The 12224-nt window shown below is 53.2% G+C and overlaps 1 protein-coding gene across 9 annotated transcripts in view; it reads right to left on the minus strand.

Annotated features, from left to right (window-relative positions):
* COQ8A (coenzyme Q8A) overlaps positions 1-12224 on the minus strand; it is a 48605-nt gene that overhangs the window by 18213 nt on the left and 18168 nt on the right. For 5 of the 9 annotated variants that reach the window (XM_070602642.1, XM_070602643.1, XM_070602644.1 and 2 more), the window contains exon 2: positions 1387-1572. In XM_070602642.1, the coding sequence (XP_070458743.1) occupies positions 1387-1563 (177 nt within the window). In that variant the 5' untranslated portion in view covers positions 1564-1572. Of the gene's footprint in view, positions 1-1386; positions 1573-2840; positions 3197-9679; positions 9778-12224 lie in introns of those variants that run through there. The other 4 variants (XM_070602647.1, XM_008531529.2, XM_070602645.1 and 1 more) reach the window with 4 other exon arrangements.

Raw genomic sequence — 12224 nt, forward strand, 5'->3', positions numbered from 1 at the left:
TTTCACTTTCCGCCTGTGAGGAAGGGGCGTGAGCATCTAGGCCTACCCCCTCCCAGGACAATCGTGAGGTCACGGGTGTGCAGACTTCTAGAAGTTGGTGATATTTGCATAGGGTGAGAGAGACCCCATATTGCCATGGGACCCTTAGAGAGCAGGAGGGCGCGGCTGGGAGTCACAACGGCTGTGACCCAGCCTGGAGGGGCGTGAGCGTCCTGTGTCCCGAAGGTCAGCCAACCACAGAACAGAAGTGGGAGGAGTTAGCGCAGGGCACCCTCTGGGCACAACTCCCAACACATCTGTGCCCATGCACACACGTGTGCACAAGCGGGCTTGCACACACGCACCCCCTTCCCATCCCAGGGCCATCAGGAACAGCTGCAGGTGACTCTGCGGGGTGGCACCATGCTGCACAGAGCTCTGCCACAGCCAGCTGTGCTGACAGCCCCTCTCCAGCAATCACTTCTGTTAAAACCTCGCCCTCAGATGGTCTTGGACCCCAGGCACACAAGAGGCAGGAGGGAAGAGGGGGTGGGAGGGGAAGCTGCCCTCAGCGGGGCCAGGCTGGCTGCCACCCTGGAGAGGGCAGAGCCCCCAGCCAGTACCCAGAACCCCTCAGCAAAGCCAAGGAGAAAACGAGGCCTGGCCTGTGGCCACGGCCCAGCTGGCATGGGGGCAAGAAGCTTCGAAGCCTGAGGAAGGGCAACCAGCACCAGGGCCCGTGACAGCTCGAGGCCGGGGTGACGTCGAATGACACGCGCGTCCCCAGCCTACCCACCGGTCAGCTTCCATCGCTTCTTTACTAGAACCAGCCTGACAAGGAAACCCTGACGTAAGCCAGATAAACAGGGAGGGGGCACTTGTCCTAGAAAGACACTGTCCCTCAGGGAGGAGGCATCAGGGGTCCTCCAGCTGCCTCGTGAGCACGCAGGCGACTGTGATTTTAATTTCCAAAATTTTTAAAAAGGCCTCTCTCCGGTACCTTCAGGGCAGGCCCAGGGCAGGAACCAAGGCCAGCAGGTGGGGCGGCTGTCCCCGCGGGCCCCTGCAGGACGGGCCTAGCCTCCCCGAGCTCCAGCCAAGCCTGGCGCCTGGAGGCGCTCGGGGAGGCCAGGGACTACCGGGCTGACCACTGAGTGTACGGGCGACACGTTCCTGGGGCTCTTCCAGCTCCGTAAAGCTTCCCACAACTGAAAGCCGACTCACACGACAGAGGCCTTGCACGGGGCCCCCATGCCGAAGGACAGGGTTACCCCAGCCACTGGGCTCTCCAGTCCCAGCCCCAGGGAGACCAGCAGCTGGCTGCGTCCTGGTTCCCCGGGTCTCCCCGAGAGCTCCTGGACCAGCCCTTCCCACTGCGCCACCCCCCGCCCCAAGTGGCCTCCTCACCTGCACGGTCCCCAGGACCACGCCGAGCTGCTCCTCGGCCGTGGACTGCAGGGCCCTGGCCACCAGCACGAGCTCCCCGCCGAGGCCCAAGTGCTGCAGGTAGCTCTCCACGGCCGCCTGGGTGAGCCTGGCAAGGCCCTTCACCACCATCATGGCGTCCCCCAGCATGGCAGCCATCCTCCGGGGCTGCAAGAGAGCGGGCCGGGTCAGGGCGGGTCGCGCCGCACAAAGGGCCACACTCACAGAGGCACTCGACCCCAAACTCCACACAGAAGGCGACGGGCTGCTTGGTTTTTCCACCACCTCCCCTCCTGGTTCAGGGTGAGAGAGAGAAGAGAGAGAGAGGAAGGGCCCGGGGCTCCAGGGGGGCTCTAGACGACTCCCACGCTGCAGGGCACCGAGCAGAATGAAAGGCCCCCATTTCCTCACCTGGGCCTCACAACCACCCCACAAAAAACCTGAGGCACGGAGAGGTCAATGATTTTCCCAAAGTCTCCCAGGCACAAAGTGGCGGAACCAGGACTTCTATGCAGGAGTACTGACTCCTAGTCCAGTGCTCCTTCCTCTGGACCAACACTGTGGGGGGCAGGGAGTAGTCCCCGCAGGGCCCAGGGGCCCCGACCCCAACCCCTCAGGGGCTGCCTGTCCCTGCCCAGTGAAGCCTCTGACAGACACCCACAGACCAAGGGACAACCAGAGGCCCCTCGCCACCCTCAGGCTAACGATTCACCACGCTGAGCAGCCAGCAGCTCGGTCCATCTACAAAATCCTAATCAGCACTGAATCACCCCCCCAGGACACCGAACAGACAAGGAGGCCAGCGGGCGGGCAGCCTGTGTGTGCACCCATCACCCTGTGCGCGTGCGCCTCTCTCGACTGGGTCACGGTGTAAAATGTGCTGCTTCGTGTCGGTCAAGGGCAAAGACACGAAGCCATGGTCCACAGCCTGCCTCCCAGGTGGGGCATGTGCCGTCGACCCCCCGCTGTGCGGGGGCAAGCAGGCCCTGTTGTCAGACAGGGGCAGGAGAAAACCATGATGGAGAAGCAGCCGCAGGAGCCTGCGTCTCTGGGACCAGCCAGCCAGAAAGCAGAGAAGACAGGTGCATCAGGGGCCCTGCACGCATACACCCTGAGGCAGGAGGGCCCAGCCGCCCTGGGGCCAGGAAGGGGGCAGTCCCAGAGCCCCTGGGATTTCTCTCCTCCTCACTCCAGGCCCAGAAGCACAGGACAGAGGGGCAGTCAGCTAGAGGCTGACGAGGACAGCCAGAACGCCAGGGCTGCGGGCAGACGTCCGGCTGGCTCCCCTGCCCTTCCTTCCTGGGGAGCACCCTGGCATCCCTGCGGGACCCTCTGCCCTGTGCCCAGGGCCAGCTGCTTCGATCTAGGAGAACCTCAGTGACAGCCAGAGAAACCCACGCCCGGACACAGCCTGCAAAGTCAAGGACTCGCGTAACCTGCTCAGACACCGTCACCTTCACCTTCCGGAGCGCGGCTCCCAGGCACGGCTGGGCCGCCTTCCACACTTCAGGTTCCTTCAGTCTTTACAAACAACCTAACGGCATGGATATTACTGCCCCATTTCACAACGGAGAAAACCAAAGCCAGGGAGGCCGCTCAGCTCCTGCATGTGGCCTGGGGTCCGACCCCGGCCCTCCTCTGCTCGGTGCCCATCACACCACGCTACCTCCCCTGACACTTGGCCTGCCGGGTCCCAGGCACCCCTGCAGGGACAGGGCACTGCTCAGGCACAGACAGCGCGCCCGCACCCTTATCAAAGCCAGGGAGGCCTGCGGAAGGTGACCGTACCCTTGAAAGAGACGGGAGAGGGAGGGGGAGGGGTCCGCCCGGCCCAGCACCTGGTGTCATTTCACACCCGGCTCTGCTCTGGGCTCCCGCACTTTATGGCAATAAACAAGGGTGAGCCCCAGAGAGCACAAGTCTAGGACTGGGAAGAGATCCCGTAATCAGAGCCCAACGCAGCGGGTGCCAGCTCCCAACAACTCCTGGCGCCCCGGCCCCGCCCTCGACACAGACATGCTCCACTGGCGGCCGGCAGGTCCGAGGGAGAAGCACCCCGAGGCCCACAGACCCCAGTGAGGGAGGAGGTCGTAGACAGAGACATCAGGGGCGTGCAGTGGCGGAGGCTGGGGCTCCAGCTACGTCTGTTCTGAAGGACCCTTGCTGGTGGCCCCAGGACCATGCACCACACCCTACTGCACCAGACGTCCCCAGAAACAGGTCTTCTCCTTGCTCACCTCTAAATCCAAACCAGATAACCAAGGCAGGAGTCTCCCATAGGCCACAAGCCCTGATAATTCCCACACCTCACCACATCTGCTAACTGATGTCAGATCCTCCTCAGAACTTGCTAAAACCTGTTTAATTCAGACTTTGTTTTCAGGCTTAAAACTAATTCTGCCTGAATTTGTCTTCCAAGTTACCACAAGCACATACTCAAGTTTCTCTAGAGCAAAGCTGGTAAGTGATTTTTTGGCCAACTTGGCCTGCTCTGGCTGGAATGGCCCACGGCACCGATGGGAGTTCAACTGAAGGACCCATTTCAGGTCCTGCTGCTGCAGACGCAGGCCTGGGCCCACCAGGGTCCAGTCACAACTCCTCTGGTTCCCGTGTCAGCCCTGAGCAGAGCTCTGTGACCGGCCAGGATTGCACCTACTTTACAACGATGCTTTAAAAAGAAATTCATGATGGGAAAAAATATTAAATAAATTGACCAGATTTTTTAAATTCCTGTACATGGGAAGCATGAGTGAAGCCGGGGACCTGACGGTTACTGCAAATGTTCACTATTCCCCTTTGACCTTGTTCCAACAGGCACACAGATGAAAAGAAGTTAATCTTGTCAATTTGCTGTTTTCCTGTTTAACCTGAGGGGTGACTCAAGGGTCACAAGGATTTATGAGCTTGTTTTACAGAAGAAAGAGAATGCCTTCAAGGAAGTTAAGATCACCAGATAACCAGCCCCTAGTTGCCACTGACGCCCAGAAGCCAGCTTGCCCAGGGGCTTATCTGGAGTGAAAGAAACACCATTCCCCTTGTTTCTCAGAAACTCCTCCTGCCAAGCCCCTTAGCTCTGTAAAGACCCCCGGCTTTCTTCTTTGTAAGGTGGATTTGAGAGAACCCATCCTCCTGCCTTCTCATTTCAGCCAATTTGAATAAACTTTTCTCCATCTCCAAGCTCCGATGTCTCAGCGACTGGCTTGCTGTGCATTGGGCACAAACTAGAGATGAAGAGGTTCAATATCATGAGGAATAACGATCTCCTTCAGTATTTTCCTAACTTTTTAAATTCATATATCTTACTTTCAAAATGGCAAATAAATAAGTTATCCCCAAAAAGTACACATTAGAATGGAATTAGTTATGTCTTTCTACCTGCCTAAATGGTTGCCTCCACGTACCCAGTGAACTCCTGACGGTGGGAGTCCCACCCTGGACAGCGGGCACCATCGGGAGGAGGACCAGAGCCAGCTCCTCTGGAAGGCAGGCCCCCTCCACGTGGAGATAATGTCCCACGCTTAGGGTGAGAAAAAAACTCGCTTTTCTCAAATCAACAGATGTTACCAATAAACACTGTCATTTGTGAGCAGATTCACATGTAGATGCATATTTCAAAACTGGAGCCGATGCCCGCCTCGCCTTGGCCAATATTATTTATCTAATGTGCAGGGGCTGGACTCAAACTCCACAAGCTGCTCGGTACAAAGTGAACCCCTAGCATCCTAATCAACACCAGGCACCTTCTTTGCAAAGGAGTGTCTGCTCTTGAAGGAGATTACTGGAGGCAGGGGGAGCCCACGACACTGCAAGAAGGAAATATCCTTCCAGAACTTTTCTCACCTTCTGGTTTTCAAAAATTGGGTCTCGTAAACCCTACTTCTAATGCATCAGAATCCCAGTGTGACTCAGAATTCAGCTACCCTGAAATTTGCTGCAAACTCCCTCCAGGATCCACAAGAACCAGGCACCCAGCCTCACAAGGAGGCGTTTTCATCATGATCTTAAATAAATAAAATCCAAAGCTCCTAAAACACACTTAATACACAAATTAAAAATCTTCCCTCACCAGGATTTCATCTACAAGTATGAGAGGCCTCACCCCACCCGCCTTGTCTTTGCCCTTGATGGTTTTTCAGGACTTCGCCAGGAGTAACAGAGGAGGCTCCTCGTCTACTTCACAGCATGTGTCCAGAAGGCCTCAGCATCCACCTGCTCTCCTCTGAGGAGGGGAAAGCCGAAAGTGCTGGAGAGCACGAATGAATGAAATGGTGAGGGTGGAGGGGGGGCACTCACATTTGGGAGTGCCCACTAGGTACTAGTACCAAAATAAAAAGTTATTCCGTCATTCCCTGAGCCAGCATTCACCAATGGCTCCTCCCAGTGCTCTCGGCTAGTCCCTGCAGGTCCTGGGACGAACTGCCCTTGGCCCCAGGGCGCTCACAGCTGCCGTGACACGCAGGCACATCTATAATGGGCACAGACACCACAGAGACAGCCAGAGGCCGACAGAGGCTGCCAGGCGAGGATCAGGTGCAGAGGAGGTGGCTGACCAGTGGGAAGGACCGTCCTAGGAGCCTGGACATGAGTCCCAGCTCTGCCACAGCTGCTGACGCTAAGCGTGTTGCTCGCCTCTTCGTCCCTCCCCAGCAGGAGGGGGCTCTGGGTGGCTCACCAGGCCCCTTCTCTGGGCCTAACATGCTAACGTGCTATAAAGAAAGTAAATAAAGATGTCGTGCAGAAAGAAAGAGCTCACCATTCCCCAGGGACAGAGACTGAGAAAGCAGCAGAGGCAGTGTCCTGACACGGAGTCCACAGCTCCCAGAGGAAGTGTTCCTGTTGACCCCTCGCCCTCTGGCCTTCCCAAAGAACTTTCAGAGACACTCTCTCAGTCATGCTGGAGAACAGACTCGGGGTTCTGACCCACACATTAGCTGCAAATTATCTGGGGCATGCGAACCTTCAAATGTGGTCTCCAAAACTAAAAACACCCAGAAAATGATGCCTACCTGGGCAGACACAATGAGATGTCTCAGCAGGAAAATGAGCTGTGTTCTTTTTGAAAAATAAATGTCACAGGCAATCCTGACAGGCATAACACAAGGAGGCATCACACGCTCTTCCACTCACGGCCCTCTTGGGGGGATTTTATGTTGGGGGAGGGTTCCCATACACACCCCAAGTCCCCCTTCACAGCCAGAATGCTCCACCTGTCACTGATCTCCTCGCACGAGGTGACAGCAAACTGGGGATGGTGCGGGAATTTACTAGGTCCTTGTGATGATAAAGCGGGGCATGGCAGGCCACTCCCTTCAAGAAAAGCCGCGGGTCTCTTATCTCTAAAGCTGGCACGCCCTCCTCTGGTCCCTCCCCACCCTGGGCTGCCAGAGCCTTGGGATGGCTGGTAGAAGGACCCAAAAGCAGGCTGCGCAGAAAGCCCTTGGTCTTGGGGAGTGTGTGAACCTCCCGGAAAGCTTCCTCCTGAGCCGGCTGCAGCCAACACCTGCTGCATGCAAGTCACCCCAACGTCACACAGGCATCAAGCTCAGCATGTCCGAAACCAACCTCACGACCTCTACCCCACCTTCCCTGGGCTCTGCATCCTGAGAAATGCGACCACCGCCCACTTCTCTCTCCAACCCTCCTCACCTCCACTGGGCAACTGCGACAGCCCCTCACTGGCCCCTGTGCCCTCAGCCTTGGCCCTCCTATCCTTTCCCCACGCCACTGCCAGAGCAATCACTTTAAAAGGAAAAGTCTACGAAACCACCTCCAGGCTTCCTGACCTCTCGGAGATTCCTAAGGGGCTGAAAGAACCTTCACGATGTAGGCCAGCCCTGCATCCCCAGCCTCATCTTGCCACCTTCCCTCCACCAACTATGTCCCAGTCAGGCCAACTCAATCCTCCTGCAAGCCTCTGCACATGAGCACACTTCCTGTCCTACCAGGCCCCAGCTCAAACATCAGCTTTTCTGGGAAGCCCTCCCCAACACGTTCCACCCCAAAAGCCCACCCACATCTGCTCACAGCACCCCAGTCTTTCCCCATCATAGTGGTGGCCATGCTGTAAACCTGCCTGCGGAACTGTCTGTCCCACCAAGGGGCTGTCAGGCAGGAGAGCGAAGACCACATCAGTCTCCCCACTCCATACACCGTGCTGGATGCAGAGCAGACAGACAGGAACTCAGCCGGTCCCTCCAAGGTTCAGGACAGCCTGGCATTTCTGGGACTGGCTGACATCTGCTTGCAGCTTTTAATCTACATACAGAATCAAAGGCCTCTTAGGAGCCTGGTCTGAGGCCGGGTTCTCACACTTTCATGGGCATCAGAATTACCTAGAAGGCTCATTAAAGCACAGATTCTGGGCCCCACCCAGATTCTGAATGGGTAGGTATGGGAGGGGGCCTCAGAAACCTGCGTTTCTGACAAATTCCCAGCTGCTGCCGGTGCTGGTTCTTGGAACTTATTTTGAGAATGGTGTTCCGGAGGATGAGGGGAAAAGGGAGCAGAGGTGGCCCACGCCCAAGGCCAGACAGAAAGTCTGAACAGAGGTCCTTTCCTGTAAATTTCTCCCTGCTACACGATCCCCAAACATCCGGCTTTGTCCTTGTCAGGGAGGGAAAACTTTTTCCTCTACCCTTCTAGGTTCTTCTAGCTGGCCTAAGAATTAAATTGACATGAGACAGATTAACAGGAGAAAAACAAATTTAATTCCATACGTACAGGGGCCCCACAAGAATATGAGAACTGGGGCCAGCCCAGTGGTGCAGCGGTTAAGTTCACACATTCTACTTCAGTGACCTGGGGTTCACCAGTTCAGATCCCAGGCACGCACCTATGCACCACTCATCAAGCCACGCTGTGGCAGGCATCCCACATATACAATAGAGGAAGATGGGCATGGATGTTAGCTCAGGGCCAGTCTTCCTCAGCAAAAAGAGGAGGATCAGCGGCAGATGTTAGCTCAGGGCTAATCTTCCTCAAAAAAAAAAAAAAAAAAGAATATGAGACCCAAAGACAAACAATTAAGGCTTATATGCCTGTCCTGAGCTAAAGAGAATCGGGGTAGGGTTCTGGGACTTCAAAGGAAAGAAAGACAACTCACAGAGAGATGGAAATGCTTGCCCCGCTATGTGGAGCAGTCTTTCCATGTAAAAGAAAGTTATCTTTGGTAATAGCTCTCTTCCTTGCAGGCTCCCTATCTAAATCCTGTTAGGCAGTTGGGGGAGAGATAAAAAAAAAATCCTTGAGTCTGTTGTTTCTTAAAAATAATCAGCCTAGGCGCCAGCCTGGTGGCGCAGCAGTTAAGTGCGCATGTTCCACTTCTCGGCGGCCGGGGGTTCGCCGGTTCGGATCCAAGGTGCAGACATGGCACCGCTTGGCATGCTGTGGTAGGTGTCCCATGTATAAAGTAGAGGAAGATGGGCATGGATGTTAGCTCAGGGCCAGTCTTCGTCAGCAAAAAGAGGAGGATTGGCAGTAGTTGGCTCAGGGCTAATCTTCTTCGAATAAATACATAAATAAATAATCAGCCTAATATAACCCTGATGTCAAAGAGATATCTTTTGGGGTCAAAAATTTTGCTCCTCTACAGTCTTAAGCGGAAACTTTCCACCTGCCCCTCCTTTCCCAGTATTCCCTCAAGAAACTGAAAAAGGACATCAGAAATTAGTGACCTTAAAGACAGCAACGCACAGAGCCAGCCAGCAAGGGGCTCTCAAACCTGCCACATCCGGCCGTCCTCGCAAAGGGCTGTTTAATGGCCTCCGGAGACCCCGGGTGGTGGCTCAGGACGGCCCCGCCCCCTCGCAGCCGGGAACAACCTTTCCCTTTGGGCATGAACAGTCTCAATTTCTAGCCTGCACGGGCCACTGAAAAGTTCCTTTACACGCTTCAAAGTTTTCTTTTGTTCTCTTATTCTTAGAAAAAGGCAACACCAGTTGACTGTCTTCTCCAAGGACTCAGACGAATGTATGTGTTGGGGGAAAGACTGAAACTTCTGAACCAAAAACTCACGAATTTCTATAGATGTGCCCTTCACCTCGGCCTTTAAAATCGCACTCCAGCGGCCATCACTCAAACATCTCAGGCAGCTCCAGGCTTCTATGTAGTGAGGTGGGGGCCTCGGGGTCTCTGTCAGCAGGTTCAGAAATATCCTAATATGCTATCAGTTTTCAAAGGCAACTGAATACATGACGAACCCAGGGGAAGAGAGAGAGAAAGCAGCCTCCATCCTTCCCATCAGTCAGCCCCAGCCGGCCCGGAGTCAAGCCCTCACCGCGGGAGACAGGCCACTGGAGTCACGCACTCCCCACAGCCGCAAGTCACCTCCGGAACGCCCAGACCTGCACGTCTCCCAGGAAGTTCCGTTCCCCTCTCCTTCCCAGGCCACCCTGCCTGATGATTATGCAAGAATTCTGCCAAAACTTATCAAATCGCATTTCTTCAAAAAAGGATTTGTGTGATAATTCAGTTATAAGGATGTAAATCACGGCACTAATTTAGGTTATGTAAACAGTGGTATATCCATACGATGGACTGCTATATAGCCATTTAAAATGCACTATGAAAGGAATTTATTAACAAATAAAAAAGTTTATTATATATTCCCATGTGAAAAAAAGCAGGTTACAAAACAGTGTTATCCTTCCTTTTGGAGGAGGGGAAGGAAGGAAGGAAGATGGATGACAGAGAGAGAAAACATGCAAAACATTGAGTGGTTTTCTCCGGGCAGCGGGACAAGAGACTCTCTATACTTTCTTCATTTTCTTTATCTATATTTTCTAAAATTTCCTACAAAGAACATGCACTACTCTTACAGTACAAAATATATAAAAATAGTCTTACATATCTGCTGTTAAAATTTTTTAAAAAGTAAGCACATAAATGTGTAATTTAAAGCAACTGTTGAAGGTCCCCGAAGTGGCTGTCCTGGTGGAATGGGCAGAGGGACAGACGGCAGATCAGAATGCTATAAATAATGCCTCTCGGTGCCCTTGTTTAGCCACTGTCCTTCATCAGAAGACAACTGCCCCTAACAGGCCGCCAGGAACATGGAACACGGCCATCCCACTTTGGAGAAAGAGGCTCAACTGCCCTTCTCAGAAAGTGGTGAGAAAATCACTTGGCACAGGCAGGGAACAGGTCCAATACCCGCCCTGCACTCAGAGATAGAAATAATTAATGGGCACTGATGGAGTTCAAGCCAGGCCGCCCCGAAACATGCCACTTTGGCATACTGATTATTTTGAATTAAAGTTACTTAAGAAACAGCTGGTGCAAGAAGGACACTCTGACCCTCCTTGGTCCCCCTGAAAGCAGGAAATAACTCTCCCATGTGAAGGGGACCCTCCTTGCACCAGGAGGTGGAGGACATCCTCATCACTCCAGAGATGCGGATTCAGGCTGAGAAGCCTTTGTGAACAGAGTCTGCTTAGTTTTTTCACTAATTAAATACCCAAGCCTCAGTTTCTCTGTCTTGTCAGTTCTTCACAAATTTATTGCTTCTTTGTCTAAAAGATTTAAAAGCTGTCTGCTTTGGTCACTTCTTGGGTCTCATATTCTTACGGGGCCCCTGTACGTATGATATCAAATTTGTTTTTCTCCTGTTAACCTGTCGTATGTCAAATGTATTATTAGACCAGCCGAAGAACCCAGAGAAGTAGGGGGAAATCTTCCCTCCCTGACAGTGCTGGTGTAGTCGGCTGGAGCCTCCCTGGCTGGATACTGCGTGTTCCCAAGATTGCTGCAGATGAAGAGATCTGGCGACATCTGACAACAAGCCGGCAGAAGGTCAGAATTCTTACCATGCCAGCCTTCCGGATCTCTGTCTGTGGGGTCCAGTGGGAGCAAAAGTGATGAGTCCTTTTCTCTTTTTCTAAATTTAGTTTAGCAGGAGAAAATATTTGTGGAATTAGTTTCTCAGGCATAGTGACTCTGGTAAAAATTGGGTATGGGTACTCTTGGTTTTTATTGTCCCTTTTCCTCCCAGAGACGATCACTGTTTTTCTGTGTCTCTGTCTGCTGTGTCATTTGTCATAGGAGGAAAAACCATAGGGAAGGACGCAGGCATAGGCCCTATAAGCCTGTTCGAGCCGGCCTCACAGACTGGTGAGGTCATGGTTCTCACCTGATCAGCATCTGTTTAGACAAACTGTGCTGTCGGTCACCTATGTAAAAACCGAATGAGGTTTGTCCTGTTGTTTTTTCCTATGTCCTAAGAGCTTGGCTTTGTGACTAGTGAGAATATTCTCTCTGGTCTCCATCACTTACTGCTATAAGTGCATCTTGGTGGCCGGCTAAATAGATGGGCGGTCCAAGACACAAAGTCACAGGCAGCATTCTCTTTGTCTGGTCGTGCCAGCTCTCAGGGGAGTTTGTCATAGAGGGTCCCAGTCCATAAGGGGCCTTCGTTGTCTCAACCATTGTTGCTTTGTCAGTGCTGGAAAAGTCTCATTCCAGGAGTGCCTGCCCGACATCACAGATTAGCGGGTCTGTGACATTCCCGCAAGAGATTGGAAACATCGTTTTCACTACGTTCTCCTTACCACCTGTGCAAGGAAGGCCTCTGTGTTCTTAGACTATTTTGGGGAGTGAACTTTCTAGATCCTGTGAGGACTGCATATTTTGCACTCTCTTGTGGGACGTCTCTTGTGTCCTTGGTTAAGCCATAAAAGGCTCACTAGTTTGAGTCACTACTCAGTTTAATATAAGGTCCTACTCATCAATGGTCAGATGACGGATCTTTAGAATTGGCTATATGTGAAAGAAAAAAAAATTCAGAGAACTCTCATCCTAAATATGTCTTCCTGGTACCTATAAAA

This window comes from Equus przewalskii, chromosome 31, assembly GCF_037783145.1.
Source record: "Equus przewalskii isolate Varuska chromosome 31, EquPr2, whole genome shotgun sequence".
NCBI lineage: Eukaryota > Metazoa > Chordata > Mammalia > Perissodactyla > Equidae > Equus > Equus przewalskii.